Genomic DNA, 20,508 nt, shown 5'->3' with positions numbered 1-20,508 from the left:
TTGTGCTACTGTACTCTAGCCTGGGCAACAGAGCAAGTACTGTCTCAAAAAAATAGAAAAAGGCATAATCTGATACTAGCTTTCAATAAGCATTACAACATTTAGTAATTCCAAGGCAGGTATACCAGGTTAATAAAAATATTAGCTTTAAATATAAAATTGCTATAATACTTTGCTTGGAAATAAAAATTAATAATTAAAATATTTTTAAATTTCTCATCTAAATGCTTATATTATGAAGACATGAACCCACTGGTCAATTCATTCACATTAATTTACATATTTAAGTTATTTCATTTGCTAATCAATTGACTATGTTTTCATAACATCATGTGGATTAAGTAACAGCATAACATTCTAAAATTCCTCATAAAGGACAAACCCTTATGAGAGTTGTCAACTCTTAGCATAGGTTAATTTAAGAGTCAATAGTGGGATACTACAGAAAGCAGTTCACATAATTTTATAGGACTGGGGATCAGATAAAATTGAGAGCTATAAAAAGATGATTCTCACTTACTTTAGATTCAAGTTCATGAAGATCAGAATGGCCCATTGCTGGCTCTGAAACTACTTTTTGTAAAAAATGTAATTCCTTTTTCTTATTTTCTAATTCTTTAGGAAATTTTTCAGTTACCATATATAAATTAAATTTTATCTCCTCCTCTAGCCTCTTCATTAAACCTTTAAAAATAAAATAAATAAATATTCAGCCCAAAAAGTAGGTACAGTGATATTCTGTATACTATTTTAAATATAAGACCTGGATAGGGCCTATCTGTTGAAAACAATTTGCATAATATCTAGCATAGTACAATAAAAGATTGGCCATTGAAATATTTTATTGTTGATTACAATGAAAATGAAGAAACACAATTTACATGGAAGAATATTTAAATAGTTATAGAAAAAGTGTTATTATGACCTTTTCAAATTATAACCTAATTCTTTTATAACCCACAATACGCAAAAATAACATGTGCAGAGTCAGATATATTGTTGGGTCATATTTTACCTTCTAAGTATTTAAGAGACTCATGAACCAAATGATAACAAATAAAATCTAACCCAGGTGCTCTTTTATTCAGATGATCATGTATTTTTTTTCTTTCGGAATACTTTTGATGCAGTATATATATATGTGTGTGTGTATTTATATTTATATATATATACACACACACATATATATATATATATATATATATTTATTTATTTATTTTGAGACAGGGTCTTGCTCTGTCACCCAGGCTAGAGTGCAGTGGCACTATTATCTCAGCTCACTGCAACCTAAACCTTCACGGCTCAAGTGATCCTCCCACCTTAGCCTCCTGAGTAGCTGGAAGTAGCTGGCACCACAGGTGTGAGTCACCAGGCCTAGGTAATTTTTGTATTTTTTTTGTAGTGACGAGGTTTTGCCATGTTGCCAGGGCTGGTCTCTTAACTCCTGGGCTTGAGCAATTACCCGCCTCAGCCTCTCAAAGTGCTGGGATTACAGGCGTGAGCCACTGTACCTAGCGCAATTTATATTTCTATTATAACAGTTCATAAATGGTAATTAATTATCATTTGTCAGCTTCAAGCCAATGAAGACATTACTAAAAGCACCACAGTTAAAATCTAAAAAAGAGAAACAGGCCAGGTGCAGTGGCTCCCACCTATAATTCTAGCACTTTGGGAGGCCAAGGTGGGTGGATCACCTAGGTCAAGAGTTTGAGAGCAGCCTGGGCAACATGGCGAAATCCTGTCTCTACTAAAAATACAAAAATTAGCCGGGCATGGTGGCGCATGCCTGTAGTCCCAGCTACTTGGGAGGCTGAGGAACAAGAATTGCTTGAATCTGGGAGGAAGAGGATGCAGTGAGCCGAGATGGCATCACCGTCACCGCACTCCAGCCTGGACGACAGAGGGAGACTGTCTCAAAAAAAGAAAAGAGGGCTGGGCGCGGTGGCTCAAGCCTGTAATCCCAGCACTTTGGGAGGCCGAGACGGGCAGTTCACGAGGTCAGGAGATCGAGACCATCCTGGCTAACACGGTGAAACCCCGTCTCTACTAAAAAATACAAAAAACTAGCCAGGCTAGGTGGCGGGCGCCTGTAGTCCCAGCTACTAGGCAGGCTGAGGCAGGAGAATGGTGTGAACCCGGGAGGCGGAGCTTGCAGTGAGCTGAGATCCGGCCACTGCACTCCAGCCTGGGCGACAGGGCGAGACTCAGTCTCAAAAAAAAAAAAAGAAACAAGGTATCTATCTACACATAAATGTTTTAAGCTTTCCATGTTTTGGTATTTTTTTTATTTTGTAAAGTATTATTAGTTTACAGTTAAGGGGCAATTTATATTTTTAAGATTTTAGCTTTCTTATTTATGCAGATGGACAACTACATACACAGATTTTCAGTGAATAACAGTCTTGTTTTAAATTCCCTGCCTAGAGAGATTTACAAAGTTTATTTCAGATCTTTCCATTTACACATTTACAAATTCTGACTTGAATGTTTTTTGGTTTTCTTGAGACGAAATCTCGCTCTGTCACTCAGGCTGGAGTGCACTGGTGCATTCTGGGTTCACTGCATCCTCTGTCCACCTTCTGAGTTCAAGCAATTCTCCTGCCTCAGCCTCCTGAGTAGCTGGAATTAGTCGCACACTACCAGCGCAGCTAATTTTTTGTATTTTTAGTAGAGATAGGGTTCCATCATGTTAAGGCCAGGCTGGTCTCCAACTCCTGACCTCGAGTGATCCGCCTGCCTAGGCCTCCCAAAGTGCTGGGATTACATGTGTGAGCCACTGCATCCGGCCTGGCTGGAATTTTTAACACATGGAGTTTCTGGTTTAAGTAATCTGTGGACACAGATTGCATAATACATCCGGCCCAAAGCCTTAAAACTATTTTTAGTTCCACTGTGCTAACCATATATTAACATGTAAAATTTTATTAACTGCAAATTGTAAGTTTTCCATTCATTGCTTCACTACTCCTTTCAGGATTAGAGAAAGGAAGAGAAGAGAAAGTGTTTAATAAATCACACTGTAGGCTGGGCGCGGTGCCTCATGCCTGTAATCTCAGCACTTTGGGAGGCCAAGGTAGGCGAATCACCTGAGGTTGTGAGTTTGAGACCAACCTGACCAACATGGAAAAACCCCATCTCTACTAAATATACAAAAAATTAGCCGGGCGTGGTGACTCATGCCTGTAATCCCAGCTACTCTGGAGGCTGTAAACACACTTGAAGCAGGAGAATTGCTTGAACCCGGGAGGCAGAGGTTGTGGTGAGCTGAGATCATGCCATTGCACTCTAGCCTGGGCAACGAGAGTGAAACTCCATCTCAAAAAATAAAAAATAGGCCAGGCATGGTGGCTCACACCTGTAATCCCAGCACTTTGGGAGGCCAAGGTGGGCGGATTACCTGAGGTCGGGAGTTTGAGAGCAGCCTGACCGACATGGAGAAACCCCGTCTCTACTAAAAAAAAAAAAAATACAAAATTAGTTGGGCATTGTGGCATATGCCTGTAATCCCAGTTACTCAGGAGGCTGAGGCAGGACAATCGCTTGAACCCGGGAGGCGGAGGTTGCAGTGAGCTGAGATCATGCCATTGCACTCCAGCCTGGGCAACAGGAGCGAAACTCCGTCTCAATAAATAAATAAATAAATAGATAGATAAATAAATAAATAAATAAATAAAATAAATCACACTGTAATCAGTCGGTCATTCCTATGTGGCTTTTGATTAAATCTACATCCTGGCTTCTTTGTCTGTTAGATGACCAGCTTTTCCATCCTCAGGTTTTTAAACATACCCCATGTAATTAGAGATGCATGGAATCAAAAACTAAAATGTTTTTCAAGATTTAAAATACTCAAATAATATTTTCTGTATTTAAAAAAAAGTTTCTAATTCTAGAAAATATAAACTGATTTACAGTGACAGAAAGCAAATCCATGGTTGTCTGGGGAGGGACAGAGAGGCAGAAGGGGGCAAGAGTGAGACATTAAAAACAGTCAATGGAAATGTTTAGGGATGATAGATAGGTTTGTGATCTTGATCAAAAGCTGATGGTTTCACCAGTGTATACATATGTCAAAAGAAATCAAGAATACACTTTAGGGCATGGGAGGAAAGGGGAAGAAGAGCATTCGAACAACTACTTAATGTGTGCAGAGTTTAAAACCTAGATGACAGGTTGATAGGTGCAGTAAACCACCATGGCACATGTATACTTATGTAGCAAACCTGCACATTCAGCACATGTAACCCAAAACTTAAAGTAAAATTTTTAAAAATTTTTTAAAAATACACTTTAAATATATGCTATTTATTTACTGAGACAAGGTCTTACTCTGTCACCTAGGCTGGAGTGCAGTGGCACAATCATAGCTCACTTTAACCTCAAACCCTTGGGCTCAAGTGATCCTCCTGCCTCAGGCTCCTGGATAGCTAGGACTATAGGCATGCACCACCATGCCCAGCTAATTTTTTATTATTTTTATTTTATTTTTTTTGAGACTGAGTCTCGCTCTGTTGCCCAGGCTGGAGTGCAGTGGCACGATCTTGGCTCACTGCAAGTTCCGCCTCCCAGGTTCATGCCGTTCTCCTGTCTCAGTCTCCCAAGTAGCTGGGACTACAGGTGCCCGCCACCATGCCTGGCTAATTTTTTATATTTTTTTAGTAGAGACGGGGTTTCACCATGTTAGCCAGGATGGTCTCGATCTCCTGACCTTGGGATTCACCCGCCTTGGCTTCCCAAATAATTTTTTATTTTTTGTAGAGATGGGGTCTTGCTATGTTGCCCAGGCTGGTCTCAAACTCCTGGGCTCAAGTGATCCTCTTACCGTGGCCTCCCAAAGGAGTAGGATTATAGGCATTGAGTCACTGAACCACACCAAATATGTGCAGCTTTTTCTTTTCTTTTTTCTTTTTTTTTTTTTTTGAGACAGAGTCTCCCTCTGTTGCCCAGGCTAGAGTGCAGTGGCACAATCTCAGTTCACTGCAACTTCCACCTCCCCGGCTCAAGTGATCCTCCCACCTCAGCCTCCCAAAGTAGCTGGGACTACAAGCGTGCACCACCACACCTGGCTAATTTTTGTATTTTTTTGTTTTGCCATGTTGCCCAGGCTGGTCTTGATCTCCTGGGATCAAGTGATCTGCTCACCTTTGCCTCCTAAAATGTTGGGATTACAGGTATGAACCACTGCACCAGGCCTTGTATGGTTTGTTATATGTCGACTTTACCTCAATAAAGCTGTTTAAAACATAAAACCCAAGTTTCCACCAAATTTTAAATTACTCTCTTAAAAAATTTAACTGAGACCTTGAAAACTAGTCATATGTTTCTATGAAAAGTTTTAAAAGCATTATCTTTCAAAATCCTGGAGAAATTAAATACAAGGTCACTAAGATGTCAGCAAACTTTTCTATTAAAAACCCTTTGAAAACATCTCACTGATCCTACTATAATCAAATGAGTGTCTTCTTTTATGTAATAAATCTCACAAATGTGTGGAGTATAACGATGATTAGCCTTGGCCGGGCGCAGTGGCTCATGCCTGTAATCCCAGCACTTTGGGAGGCTGAGGCGGGCGTATCACCTGAGGTCAGGAGTTAAAGACCAGCCTGGCCAACATGGAGAAACCCCGTCTCTACTAAAAACACAAAAATTAGCCGGGCGTGGTGGCGCATACCTGTAATACCAACTACTCCAGAGGCTGAGGCAGAAGAATCACTTGAACCCATGAGGCGGAGGCTGCAGAGAGCTGAGATCACACCACTGCATTCCAGCCTGGGCAACAAGAGCAAAACTCCATCTCAAAAAAAAAAAAAAAAAGATTAACCTCAGTGAATGTTTTATAATATAGCTGTTACTCTGCAAAAAGACAAACTACACTGTCATACTAAAAGTACTTTTTGTTATGTAAGTAAATATTAGCTTTTGTAAGCTTTTTTTGTTACTGAAAAGTTAAAGCTTGTTAAAATAAATACCTGGATCAATTAAATATGTTTAATCTACCCTTTTCCTAGGCTGTGAATAGATCACTTAAGACTTTTCCACTTCCCAGAAAGATGTCAACAAAGTCGGAACTCCTTAACCTCCTGCTCCCTGCTCTTATAGAATTTCATAGATACTACAGAAAGATGAATTAACCCTCTATCAGCTATTTACATTGGGATAGTTCTCCAATACAAATGAGAGCTTTCCGTCGCTCTTTCAGTTTGTGTGGTCTTTCTTCTGACAAACAAAAACGCTTTGTAAAATGCCTAGGATGGATCTGGTGGTGTAATCTGGGCTATTAGGACAGTTTATCCTCTGTGTTAAGCTAATGTAAGAACACAGCCAGAGATATCTACATCATTAGCACTGTTATTCTACAAACCAAAATATGAAAAACACTCGGTTTTAAGGATCCAGCATTCTATTATTTTTCTTTATAGCCCTGGCTTTAACACAATGATTCATAATTTTTCCAATCATCATTTTCACAACAGCCATGCTAAGTCCTTTATTTATTTATTTATTTATTTATTTATTTATTTAGAGTCAGAGTCTCGCTCTGTTGCCCAGGCTGGAGTGCAATGGCGTGATCTCGGCTCACTGCAACCTCCGCCTCTCAGGTTCAAGCAATTCTCCTGCTGCAGCATCCCAAGTAGCTGAGATTACAGGCACATGTCATCATGCCCACCTAATGTTTTTGTACTTTTAGTAGAAACAGGGTTTCACCATGTTGGCCAGGCTGGTCTCGAACTCCTGACCTCAAGTGATCTACCTGCCTCAGCCTCCTAAAGTGCTGGGATTATAGGTGTGAGCTACCATGCCCAGCCATGCTAAGTCCTTTATACAAGCATAAACTGGACGGCCTCCCTCTACAATTGTTTTCATTATCTTTACTCTCTGATGTGAAAAACTGGTTAGGAATTTTTTGTTGCTGTTGTTAAGATGGAGTCTCCTTCTATCGCCTAGGCTGGGCTGCAGTGGTGTGATCTTGGCTCACTGCAACCTCCGCCTCCCAGATTCAAGGGATTCTCCTGCCTCAGCCTCCCGAGTATCTGGGATTACAGGCACCTGCCACCACGCTCGGCTAATTTTTGTGTTTTTAGTAGAGACGGGGTTTCGCCATGTTGGCCAGGCTGGCGAACTCCTGACCTCCTGCCACCTTGGCCTCCCAAAGTGCTGGGATTATAGGCATGAGTCACTGCACCTGGCCATCTGGTTGGGAATTTTTAAAAACATCTGGTGAAAACCCAGGGATGTCTTCATCAGGGCTCTCCTTCTCCAGCTAGGAAATGATGTTCCAAAATGCTAAGACATCACTTGATGATAATTAATTCCCACAAATTGATTTTTTTAGGAAGATCTTGATTTAAATTAGTATTTTCTAATCACCTATACCATATAATAATTTCCACTTACTTTCAGGTTTTGCATCTGCTGCAGCTTGGCGCATGCTTTTCAGCTGGTTTTGTACTCTTTGCAATCTTTGCACTGCATAAAATAGCTTTAAAATACAATTAAATTGATTACTTGCTTAGTCTACTGAAGCTTACCTCTCACTTAAGCAAGCAATGGAAAATACAAGTTCCATATAATTCTTATGATATAAAGGGAACAAATAATAAAAACTCAGAAAATTCCCATATTAAACCCAAAATGTAACTGGTTCTCTCAATACCTTTTCATGTACATTTTTAAAGGAAGTTTTCAGAAATTTTTCTTTAGTTATTTATTGAATTTGCAGTTTAAGGAAAAATACTTATCAAAGAAACACACACACCAGATTTTTCTTGTTATACATGGTTTTCTTAAGGCTAAGTAATGTTAACATTGTCACAGCGATGTTTCAGAATCACAAACCGACGCCAAGTAATGCAGCTTACTGCTTAGGCAATGCAGCTTACTGCTGCAGTGAAACTACTTCAATGCCAAGTCAAGTGCCAGCAGAGCCAAACATTTAAACTGCTGATTTAGTAGTAAATGAAGCTTATGTGAAATATATTTTAATGTATAACTCTACTCAGATTTTAAAATAGATTTTTAATATGTAGAAGTAATAATTTCTGAGCAAATTATTTTTTCTTTAAGCCAAAGTTTAAAAACATGGAGTGTAGGTGATTTTGAGCCTTTTCATGACTTATTTGCCATTGTATTAAATTGCAGAGGGTACTGTGATCAGTGGAATAAAAAGAATGGTCTCATAGCCCTGGAATCTAAAGGCATCCGTTAGAGATTCTAGAAGTTTTATTAGCAGTTAATCTTACTGTTAACATTACAATGACTCTTCTGTAATGTTGGAACAACATGAGGTAAGCATAGGCCAAAAGACAGTGTATAGATACAATTCAGAATATAAAACCCAAAAAGTGGTATTGTTGTTGCCACAAAATATTTATCTTTTTTTTTCTTTTCTCAGACGAAGTCTCACTCTGCTGCCTAAGCTGGAGTGCAGTGGTGCGGTCTCGGCTCACTGCAACCTCCACCTCCTGGGTTCAAGCTATTCTCCTGCCTCAGCCTCCTGAGTAGCTGGGACTATAGGCATGCGCCACCATGCCTGGCTAATTTTTGTATTTTTAGTACAGACAGGGTTTCACTGTGTTGGCCAGGTTGGTCTTGAACTCCTGACCTTGTAATCCGCCCGCCTCAGCCTCCCAAAGTGCTGGGATTACAGGCGTTAGCCACTGCACCCGGCCCGAAATATTTATCTTAATTAAAAGAGTATTCCACTATCTTAGCAAAAGGAATGTGAAAGTCTACAATTTTAAAACTCTTTTCTTTACCTTTGGATTATGAGAAGGAACTATTTCTTTCATACAAAAATATAAACTTTTATGTGGATACCTGATTCTTTTGTTCCTGTTTCTGTTGCGCAAGATATTCTTCTCTCTCTTTTTCAACTCGAAGTTGCCTTGCTATTTTAAGCATCCATTGATAATTCTGAGCTGTCTCCACCTACAGTAAGGGAATAAGTAGTACACGTTACTGTCAGGTTTGAGGAAACAAATTAGCATGTCATGTGACTCAGACATCCACTTATCATTTCCTTTTGGTAAACAGTACTCCCTAGAGATGACAGTAAAGCTCTAGACTCCAGGTCCTTGAAAGTGCTGGGCTACTGCCTAGAGAGATTCCCTTTTCGTCAATGTTATTTGAGTCCATCCTCAGATGTACACTCATGCTTGGCTGAATCTTTATTTGCATTCCTAAATCTTTGCAAGTCCTTGGGGCTTGGGGCCAAAGTCTTACAGTGCTAATTCTGCCTTACCCTTTTCTTCAGATGTTCAACTCTCTTAATGAGCTGATCCTTTTCTTCTTCCATTGCACTGATATCCTAAAAAGTGGCAAAGAAGACATTATAAGAAAAAGTATTCTCAGTCTGTAGGATACAGATAAGGTTTTATTTTGATTATGCATCTAACATTTTCATCATTTATAACCAGAGCATTAACAACCAAGATCCTCTTTTGGATGAAGGTCATTTCTATTTTTCTCCCAGGGCTTTTTATGCAGGGTAATTTTTTTGGCAGCTTGGTGTTCATCCAGAAATGCAACAAAAACCGGTTATAATGCAGCAAGGTAAAGCTGCCAACCGGCACATTTGTGTTCTGATTCCAAATATGGGCACATGATTTTTGAAAAATCTTCTATAATGGAAAGTGTGCACATCTAAATACATGAACAACAGCTGCTGACATCCCATCTGTTCTGTTAAACACCAAACCATATATTCTGCCAATTTTCCATCAAAATCATTTTTAAGGCTACGGTATTTTCATGACATAAATTTGTGCCTGGTTTTTCCAGTTAACCAATTCCCTCTCTGAAAATAAAGACTTCAAAAATAAACTTCCTTCCTATTAACCAGCTTCATAGTATTTTGTTATAAAAGCAAACAAATAAAAAAACCTCTTCCTAAATCTAAAAAAGTAATAGCTTAACTATCACAGTAACAGTAAAGTTACTGTACATTTACCATGTAAATATACATGGTAGTCAATATTGATAGAATTTGGAATAATGGGCACTCTTACTCATTACTGATAGCATTGTACTGAAGAACAATATCAAAAGTCTTAAAATACAGCCTGGCCAACATGTTGAAACTTTGTCTCTACTAAAAATACAAAATTAGCCGGGCATGGTGGCAAGTGCCTGTAATCCCAGCTACTTAGAAGGCTGAGGCAGGAGAATCGCTCGACCCCAGGGGGTGGAGGTTGCAGTGAGCCAAGATTGTGCCATTGCACTCCAGCCTGGGTGACAGAGTGAGACTCTGTCTCAAAAAAAAAAAAAGTGTTAAAATAAATGTTCATCCCTTCTAGCCCAGTAATTTTATATCTGATGATTTGTCCAGATAAAACATTCATGAAAAGACATCCTCTATAAAGATTCTCATTAATCTTTATAGAGTTACACCTAAAATTTCGAAATGACCAAAATGTATGAGGATTGTTAAATAAATTACTGCATAATACAATGAAAGTCATTAAAAATTATGCAGAAGAATGTTTAATGACATGAGAAAAAGTCATGATATGACATTACTTGAAAGAGGCAGATTACAACATTTATCTACAGAATACCAAGAAAAAGATTTAAATATATTTATCAAAATGTCAAACCATAGTTGTCTCTAGAGAATGAGATTATGAGTGAATTATTATTTATTTATTTATTTATTTATTTTTGAGACAAAGACTCACTCTGTCACCCACCTAGAGTGCAGTGGTATGATCACAGCTCACTGCAGCCTTGAACTCCTAGGCTCAAGTGATCCTCCTGCCTCAGCTTCCTGAGTAGCTGGGACTACAGGCGAGCACCACCATGCCTGCTAATTTTTTTTTCTTGAGACAGAATCTTGCCATCTTGCCCAAGCTGGTCTCAAACTCTTGGGCTCAAATGATCCTCCAGCCTCAGCCACCCAAAGTGTTTGGATTACAGGCATGAGCTACCACACCTGGCCTACTAAAGTACTCCTGAACATATGCTTCGTAGAAAATTTAGAAAATATGATTAAACAAGAAATAGAAGCTAGTTGCAGTAGTGGCTCATGCCTATAATCCCGGTACTTTGAGAGGCCAAGGTAGGAGGATAGCTTGAGCCCAAGAGGTCAAGACCAACCTGGGCAACATGGCAAAATCCCGTCACTACAAAAAAAATACAAAAATTAGCTGGGCATGGTGGTGCCTGCCTGTAATCCCAGCTACTCAGGAGGCTCAGGCAGGTGGATCATTTGAACTTGGGATGTAGAGACTGCAGTGAGCTGTGATCACATCACTGTACTCCAGGCTGGTTAACAGAGTGAAACCCTGTCTCAAAAAAAAAAAAAAAAAAAAAGAGAGAGAGAGAAAACTTTAGTAATAATGAATGAAATTAAAATACAGACTCTAGGTTCTTGTCATTATTCTGGTTTACTTACAGGACATAATGGAGGAATAGTAGATGGACATATATCACTTTTCTTCCGTACTATAAGGAACTACTCATTGTGAATTTACCCCAGTCTCATCAATTTCATCAGTAAGGAACTACCAAAGGTCCCACAAAGTAAAATGTACCATTTGCTATCACAGTCTCCATATAGTCTTAAGACTCATACTGAATTAATTAAAAACAAAAATGCTAAATCCAATATTATTCAAATCCCAAAAAAATTGTTACTATGTTTTCTTTCCTTTACCTTTCTTATTTCTGCTGTAGAAAATCCAGATGCTTTGAGCTGCTCATATTCTTTATGCAAAGTTTTAAAGGCTTCCATTAACTCTTCATACTAAAAGAATAAGTTAATAAATTGTAAACTAATAACTAGATCCAGTTGAGTTTTCTTTTTTTTTTTTTTTTTTTTTGAGACAGACTCTTGCTATGTTACCCAGCCTGGAGTGCAGTGGCACAATCTCGGCTCACTGCAACCTCCGCCTCCTGGGTTCAAGCGATTCTCCTGCCTCAGCCTCCTGAGTGGCTGGGATTACATGCATGTGCCACCGCGCTTGGCTAATTTTTGTATTTCTAGTAGACACGGGGTTTCACCATGTTGGTCAGGCTGGTCTTGAACTCCTGACTCGTGATCCACTTGCTTTGGCCTCCCAAAGTGCTGGGATTACAGGCGTGAGCCATAGAGTTTTCTTAATCAGGTTATCTATTAACTTACAGCAATAACAAGTCATTGTAAGAACACCATTAAAAACACAAAAACATATCCTTATACATTTATATAGGATACAAAAAAGTACATCTCTACCATCTTAACACTAAATACTTCTCTATCTTCATTTCTGGTTACTTTCCTACTTCACACTCTACACTCTAGCTATGTTGATGTCTGAGTCCCGGAACATTCCAAGCTCTCATGTCCAGCTTATACATCTATGACTCCTTCACCCATAACTTAAGCAACTCCTATTCATCCTTCAAGTCTTCACATAGATTCCACTATTCTCAGGGAAGCCTTCTCTGGCTCTTTACCTATCCTATCAGAGTAGATATCAAGTACAATTATAACTGACTATTATGATTTCCTGTCTGTCTCCCTCCATCATATAGTGAGAGCCAAGAGGAAAAGAATCATATTCATTGTGTACACCCTTGTATCCCTGGGGCCTAGCACAGTGCATAACCCATGGAGGTGTTTAATATAAAGTAGTTGAATGGGCTAGGTGCGGTGGCTCACACCTGTAATCCTAGCACTTTGGGATACTGAGGCAGATGGATCACTTGAGGTCAGGAGTTCAAGACCAGCCTGGCCAACATGGTGAAACCCCATCTCTACTAAAAATACAAAAAATTAACTGGGCACAGTGGCACACACCTGTAATCCCAGCTACTCAGGAGGCTGAGGCAGGAGATTGCTTGAACCTGGGAAGCGGAGATTGCAGTAAGCCGAGATCGTGCCACTGTACTCCAGCCTGGGTGACAGAGCGAGAGTCTGTCTCAAATAAAGAAAAGTAATTGAATGAATGAAAAAAATCCTGTTACCTAAACATTTTTTAAAATAGTCTTTTTGTTGTTGTTGTTTTAGAGACAGGGTCTTACTCTGTCACCCTGGCTGGAGTGCAGTGGTGCGATCACAGCTCATTGCAGCCTCGACCTCCCTGGGCTTAGGTGATCCTACCACCTCAGTTTCCCAAGTAGTTGGGACTACAAGCTTATGTCACCATGCCGGGCTAATTTTTTAAATTTTTTGTAGAGATGAGTTTCACCATGTTGCCCAGGCTGGTCTCCAACTCTTGAGCTCAAGCAATCTGCCTGCCTTGGCCTCCCAAAGTGCTAGGATTAAAGGCATGAGACACTATGCCTGGCCAAAAAGTTATTTTGATGGGGAATGACAGGAATAATATTTTTCTTGATTGATCATATCTTACAAATCTATAAATTATTAATTATAAGACTCTTCATTCCAAAAGATAATATGTATTTTCATTAGGATTCCTGAAATGACTGGCTAAATGTGTAAATCATTATACACTGTAAATCATTGTGTGTATATCTCTTTCTCATATATATAATGTATATATACAGAGAGAGAGAGAGACAGAGAGATACCTGTCAGATATGCTTCAAGAACAAGTATGTCTTTATTACCATTAATTATTTCATTAACTAGCTGAGCATATTTAGCAAAGACTTAATCAGGTCGGGCACTGTGGCTCACGACTGTAATCCCAACACTTTGGGAGCCAAGTTGGGCAGATCACGAGGTCAGGAGTTCAAGACCAGCCTGGCCAACATAGTGAAACCCCATCTCTACTAAAAATACAAAGATTAGCTGGGTGTGGTGGTGGGCACCTGTAATCCCAGCTATCGGGAGGCTGAGGCAGGAGAATCGCTTGAACCCAGGAGGCAGAGGTTGCAGTGAGCCGAGATCACACCACTGCACTCCATCCAGCCTGGCCAACAGAGCAAGACTCTGTCTTGGAAAAAAAAAAAAAAAAAAAAGACTTAATCAACTTCCTGTAGATAAATTAATTTTTATCAGATTTATTGATGGTGGGAGCCTAAGAAGGAGAAAGTACACATTTACACTTCTCTATTTCCCACATTGTGTAAAATATTCAAAGGTAAGGACAGGTGGTCTCATTCTGCTGGGCTTCTCCCATGGCATCTACTGTGACATCTGACATAATTATTTGCATAAATACTGTCTTAAGAGATCAATATTGACTCTATTTTGAGTTACTGCCATGTCCACCCAAAATAGCAAAATACATGGATAAAAATAAAAATATTCAGTTGGTTACTGTGATTCAATCTAAATATTGAGCCCACATTAGAAGTGACTATATACAAAGTCTGGAAGAAAATAAAGATGGGTAAGACATTACACCTGTCTCTATGAGCCTCAGAATATATTGGGAAAAACAGATTGACAAACTGTTCACAACAATTTGGCACAAATCAGTCTATGTAAGTGCTGTGGAATAAAAGTGTGAAACACTGAACAGAAGCACTTAAAAAAAAAAAAAATCAAAGTCCTTTTAAATCTAAGCCTAATTACTTTCTCTCTACTTTCTTTGGCCAGCAATGTACTCAGGGATCTCAGGATCAGAAGCCAGACCAGCCAGAATCCTCAGTACTCAAGAGCTTTAAGACCTTATGCCAGAACCTAATGTTACTCCAAAACTCTGGCAAGAAAGATGCACTGAGATTTCAAACTCCGGAATCTATCTCTACGCTTTGTCTGATTAGGAAGTCCTTTGAGACTGCCAGCCTAGGTTCTTTGCCTGCTTCTTTTCAGGAGCTCACATGTCCCAATTTGCCTGGGATAGTGTCAATTTAAACCATTTTTCTTGGTGTTTAAATGTTATGATAGTCTGTTTCTCTCTAATTTGGATAAAAAACTATGTAGTCACCTTACTGATGAACAAAGCGCTGTGCAGACTTAACCCAGGATCCTATTTACCCACAACTGCTAAGTAATAAATTATTCTAAAATCTTAGTATCAGGTTTGTTTTTTTCCTATTCACATACTCCTATCACTAAAACAGTATTTGTGTGCAAAAGCCATTATCTTGAGATGTGGCCATAGTTGAACATTAGCTGATACAGTTTTATCTTCTTGTGCCACTTGGAACTATAAAGACAGCAAATGAAAAAAAGAGTAACATGTATTTGAATATGTACACCTTGAAATCCATTACAGTTTCAATGTACCATTTATGTATTGTTTACCTGTTTATTGGTGTCAGCCACAGTTTCATCCTGAAGAAACTCACTTGGTACCTCAAGTTTTATTAAAAAACGAGCTAAATATGCTCTTTTCTTCAGTTCATTAGTCCTCTGAAGAAGCCAGTGGAGCACTGGGTAAATTACAGGTTTACTTCCAATCACCAAACCCTGACGAAAAGTACTCCTAAGAGAGAAACACACACAAACACACACACACTTAACAGTAAACTTTGAAGAGAGACAGCATTTTCTCAAAAGCTGATTTACAATGTCCAAATTGCTTTCTGCAACTTTTTAAAAAAGATAAACCCAAGGAATTTTATTTTTTTTTGAGACAGGGTCTCACTTTATTGCCCAGGCTGGAGCATAACACAGCTCACCGAAGCCTTAACCTCCTGGCTCAGGTGATCCTCCCACCTTAGCCTCCCAAGTAGCTGGGACTAGAGGCACCAACCTCCATGCCCAGCTGATTTTCTGCTGTTGTATTTTTTTGTAGAGACAGCATTTCGCCATGTTGCCCAGGCTGGTCTCGAACTCCTGAGCTCAAGCCATCCTCCCACCTTGGCCTCTCAAAGTGCTAGGATTACAGGCGTGAGCTACCATGCATGGCCCCAAGGCTATTCTAAAGTCAGTCTGTACATTAGTTAGAAAATTAGAAAAATCAGGCCCTCAATATCTCATTGGTGTATCCAAGTAAGTTGTGTTTAAGCTGTTTTTATCTAGGATGGCAGATAAAGGATAAAATGGTATAGTGGATTTACCAGACAGCTTGATTAAGGGAAAGAACTGATCCACTTAAGACTTTTGAGTTTGGTTATAGAAGGTTTAAGATTATTTTGAAACTCAGTGATGTTCTCAGGCCATCAAATGAGGGAAACCAGGTATTACCTAAAAAGATTGAGTGCAGTATATGAAGGTTTGGATATTAAAGCATAATTTTAAAAACTCAATACGTGATCAGATTCTTACATGTCTGTGGCATTTCCTGAAGGTTTGTATTTAAGAATACCAAGAAGGCTCAACATTCGTTTGGCTGTCTGCTCTGGCATCTCCTCTCTTAAATCCACAAGTTGCTAACAAAGAAATTGAAAAAAAAATGTTATTGCTGTATACGTAACAAAGGACAATATTTAAACTCACTGACAAAATTGTTCTGCTAGAGCTTAACAGCACAATGGTCTCTTCATAAAACAAATTAAGGATGGAGGTCCCCAGATTCCAAGTGAGGGTACACCCAAGTCAGATCAAGATTCATATTAAGAATGTTAAGCTTCAAAAAAAGTATCCAGTGGAATGGACCAGTGTATGAGAGACATGAACTAACTTGCAATACAATAAAACCTTTTGTAAAAGCATTTTCATTCCCTAACCAAACCTATTTATGTCTGGAAGTAGAGAAATAATTTCTAAATAAGGTACTAATAGATAATTTATTTTTGAGCTAGCAGAGAAATGTTATGCATCATTTACTATTACTTTACAGACATGGAAAATAAGGCTCAGAGAGGTTAAATAATTTGCCCAAGACTCACAACTATTTAGAGGCAGAAACTGGCTTTCTGCTACCCATCAAAAAGAAAGAGAAAACTCTTACCTTTGGGTCAATCTCAGCCAGAACATCACTGAGAACTTGTAATAGTTGCATTGGCTCCAAGGAATCAAACGTGATTAAATTATAGTTCTTCCTAAAGGGCTCCTTATTGAGACTGTCCACAATGAATTTAATTTGATCACTCATAATTAGGTCTTATAATTTTAACTAAAAAGTAAAAATAGAAAAAAAATCCTCAATACTGGTAACAAAAGTCCTGGGTAAAAACCAGAATTAAGTTCACACAACGTAGGCATGAAAAGTATAAGTCTGCATGACATACAAAATGCTGTGAAAAGGGTTATTTTGTTGAAAGAAATCCAAGTATAATGGCTTTATTATGAAAACTGCAGTATATACTGTTAATTTTAACATCAAATGCTTTGTACATGCATCTGGTGTAACAGTAATCATCTGAGTTAATGTGGACAAATGAATAATAAATCCCACCTACATCAACATCTTTCCCATGCAGGTGCATAATTTCTACCCAGGAATTAAATATGCTCCTAATTTTTAGGAGCCTGTCTGCAAGCCTAACAGATGTTTCTCCCAAATCTCCCAAAAAATATTGAGAGATTTTTACTTTAAAATCTATATTTCCAGTTTCTCTTGAAAATCAGATCTGGCAACCGTGGGCCCACATTTGTGTATGCCCACAACCAACTGCAGCTGAATAGAAGCTGCACACTTCAAGTACCCTTCATCCATTTCTGTTATTGGTGTGGCCAGTAGGCATCCACTCTGCCACCCTAGAGTAACTCAGGCCTTCATTTCCTTTGGCCTTCAATGAGGCAACAGCCTCTTGTTCTCTGGTCTCCACCTCTTCCCATTCCAAATCATCTGTAGGCTCCTTATCGCACACAAAATACAGCTCAAACTTCTTGGATTTTGAGACTCTTTATGATCTGGCATAACTTATCCCTTTCCAACTTTATTTCCAAATTGTTACCTTTCTACCCCTTCAAAGTTCAGCCTATTGAAACAGTCACTGCTCCTTAGTTTTTCTATCACTCTGCCTTTAGTTAATGTTGCTTCCTCTGCCTAAAATGACTGCTCACCCCTCCTTCATCTCGAGAGGTGCAAACCCCCCAACCATCTTTCAAGCCATGCCCACCAAATGCCAGTTCCCCCAGGAAATCTTTCTCAAGCTATCCTCCAGGTTCTGCAGCAGTGCCAACACCTGTCCTCCATAGCTGACCACACTTAAACTGTGCTTCTCTCCTAGCATGACTTTTGATCTTGTGCTAGTTCTTTAGGTACACATCTTCTCTTCCCTGCTAAACTGTAAATTCCGTATCTGTGTCCAATTCCATTTTTGAACATCCACTGTCTAAAACGGTGATTCCTTCCACTAGCTTGAATAAACTTTTTCACAGGCAAAAGGCCAGAAACAACATAAGCCTAAATCTAAAGGAAATCAGGCTGGCAGTGAGAAAGATCGTAACTTTTTAAAAAATTGAATATCTGATTTCTTAACTGCTGAAACAGCTTTACTTAGGTAAATGCTTTAACTTTAACGATTAAGAATAAATTTAAAAATAAATTGCTGCTGGGAGCTGTCACTCATTCCTGTAATCCCAGCACTTTGGGAGGCCGAGGCAGGCGGATCACTTGAGGTCAGGAGTTCGAGGCCAGCCTGGCCAACATGGTGAAACCCAGTCTCTACTAAAAATACAAAAATTAGCCAGGTGTGGTGGCGGGCGCCGGTAGTCCCAGCTACAAGGAGGCTGAGGCAAAAGAGTCGCTTGAACCCGGGAGGTGGAGGTTGCAGTGAGCCGAGATCGGGCCACTGCATTCCAGCCCAGGGGACAGAGCAAGACTCCCATTCAACAAAAAGAAAAAAAAAAAGGAAAAAAGGATATGATCATTTCTCCACCATGATGAAAAATTATGCACAAATAATTATTATTGCTAAGAAATAAGTCAAAAGAGGATAGGAAGGATAACCACCATGGCTTATAATAAATCTGAGGTTTCCTTTAAGCTATAAAAGGAAAACCTTTAAATAAGTTTCTTTTTTTAAAATCCACATTGGAAGTGCAAGTTTTCCATTGTTTAAAGTATTTTAAGTAAAAGTCCACATCATAATCTTTGCGTGCAGAAATATATATTTCATTTTAAATGATTTAGAAAGTATCTATAGGTCTATTCTTTTTTCCCTTAAAAAAAAAAAGAAAAAACTGGATAAACAGTACAACGTTTCCAGGAAGGCAAAATAAACTAGTTGGGTTCCCCCCAAGTCGCCCACCAGCCTGCAAATGGTCACTCAATAAGGACAAAGGTGTACTGAACAGGCAGGCTACCTGTGCCCAGAGGGCTCTGCGCTCTAAAATTAGCAAAAGCAATTACTGTCCCTCTTCTAGCGCGAAGTCGCCGCGCTAATTCCCAAGCACTCACCCACAAACGAGTCGCAGGGGGCGGGGAACAATGAAAACCAGGACGTGCGTGTTCTCTGGCACAATTTGGGACAGAAACCGTGCTGCCCGGGTCGCAGGCTGGCACGAGCGCCGACCCGCAGCCTCCTGGGAGTCCCAGAAATAGTGTCCCCCTCCTCGAGCTCGGGACAGGGGACAGGGGACCCCACTCCCAACCGGGCCTCTAGCGGGGGCTGCCCTGGGCCGCTCGACAGTACACCCCGCCCGGGAGCGGCCTGGATCCGCGCGAATCCCAGCAGGGCCCCGATCCCCTATCCGAGGGCTTAACCGCGACGACCCCTTCCACTTGCGAGGTGCTGCATCGGGATCGAGAGAGGACGGGATTACTCTCCTATTTCGGGGTTCAGCGGAGTTTCCGACCGCGAGTTGGCGAGGTTACCTCAAATCCTCCTCACGAAACCGTTTCCCCACCCCCCAGGAGGCGCCCGGGCTCTAGACGGCTCCTAGAGTCGAGCTCCTTGGCAACGGTTGCTAGGCCGTGGAGTTACGTCACTTCCGGGGAACCGGGCGCGCGCGCGCGCGCGCGAGCTGGGGGCGGGGCCTGGGTCGGTTAGGGTCTGACAGGCGCTGGGCTTACTTGCCAAGTTGGCCCTTTGGGACTGTTATTCCGACCTAGACGCGCTACAATAACCTTCCCGAAAGTCCTGTACTTCGCAGTTTACAAAATACTGTCTGCATGATTAACCTATGTTAAATGCGTGTGCTGTTTCATTCATTCATTCATTTATTCATTCATGCATGCATTCATGCGCCAAACGTAGGTGATGATTTTTGTTTGTTTTTGAGGCAGGGCTGGGTGGTAGAGGGGTTGGGATGAGCAAGCATTTGGCCTGTGCTTCAAATTTAGGTTTTTGACATAAGAATCTCCAAATTAGGTTATGCATAGGAACAATTGTAGTGAGGCTCTGGCAGGATTAAAAGAAGACACATTCATCATAGAGATTTCAGCTTCGGTGTCACATTACTGGGCCACATTACCTGAACTGGGAATTAATTTTTTTTAACCCAGTACGTTTTGAATATGCTGAGAGCCTGAAAGGGGGTGCAGGAGAACTAAGTGTCCTAAGGTTCCTTTGGCTTCTGAGTGGGCTCTCTTTAGGTGCCTGCAGAAATAAATTCAATCCTTGTGGTCTTCATGGAGTTCACATCCCATGCAGGAGGCAGGGAGATCTTTGTGCCCAGTCACTGATGAGGTTTAAAAGTCTACTGGAATTTGCACTAGCGGGTTTGTGGGAGACTTTAGTTGGCAAATAGTATTTTGAACCAATCTCTATTAGACTAGAGACCATGATACTTTGTGATATCAGCTGGCAACGAAAGAAAGAGAAGGAAAAAAAAAT

At 40.1% G+C, this 20,508-nt stretch overlaps 1 protein-coding gene across 47 annotated transcripts in view; it reads right to left on the bottom strand.

The window, feature by feature from the left end:
- The window catches only part of IFT81 (intraflagellar transport 81), a 90,173-nt gene extending 70,532 nt beyond the window's left edge, over positions 1 to 19,641 (bottom strand). For 4 of the 47 annotated variants that reach the window (XM_077954926.1, XM_077954923.1, XM_077954925.1 and 1 more), the window contains exons 1-11: positions 19,548 to 19,641; positions 16,734 to 16,898; positions 16,109 to 16,212; positions 15,143 to 15,323; positions 11,657 to 11,746; positions 9,245 to 9,310; positions 8,821 to 8,931; positions 7,399 to 7,483; positions 5,675 to 5,797; positions 3,401 to 3,454; positions 521 to 684 (exon numbers count right to left, since the gene is read on the bottom strand). In XM_077954926.1, coding sequence (XP_077811052.1) covers positions 521 to 684; positions 3,401 to 3,454; positions 5,675 to 5,797; positions 7,399 to 7,483; positions 8,821 to 8,931; positions 9,245 to 9,310; positions 11,657 to 11,746; positions 15,143 to 15,323; positions 16,109 to 16,212; positions 16,734 to 16,877 — 1,122 coding nt within the window. In that variant the 5' untranslated portion in view covers positions 16,878 to 16,898; positions 19,548 to 19,641. Of the gene's footprint in view, positions 1 to 520; positions 685 to 3,400; positions 3,455 to 5,674; positions 5,798 to 7,398; positions 7,509 to 8,794; positions 8,932 to 9,244; positions 9,311 to 11,656; positions 11,747 to 15,142; positions 15,324 to 16,108; positions 16,213 to 16,733; positions 16,899 to 19,130 lie in introns of all 47 variants that reach the window. The other 43 variants (XM_077954946.1, XM_077954939.1, XM_077954944.1 and 40 more) reach the window with 19 other exon arrangements.
- Positions 19,642 to 20,508: the final 867 nt, after the last annotated feature.

The sequence above is a fragment of the Macaca mulatta genome, chromosome 11, assembly GCF_049350105.2.
Source record: "Macaca mulatta isolate MMU2019108-1 chromosome 11, T2T-MMU8v2.0, whole genome shotgun sequence".
NCBI lineage: Eukaryota > Metazoa > Chordata > Mammalia > Primates > Cercopithecidae > Macaca > Macaca mulatta.
The sequence above is the reverse complement of the archived record's forward strand: the minus strand, read 5'-3'. Positions and strand labels throughout refer to the sequence as shown.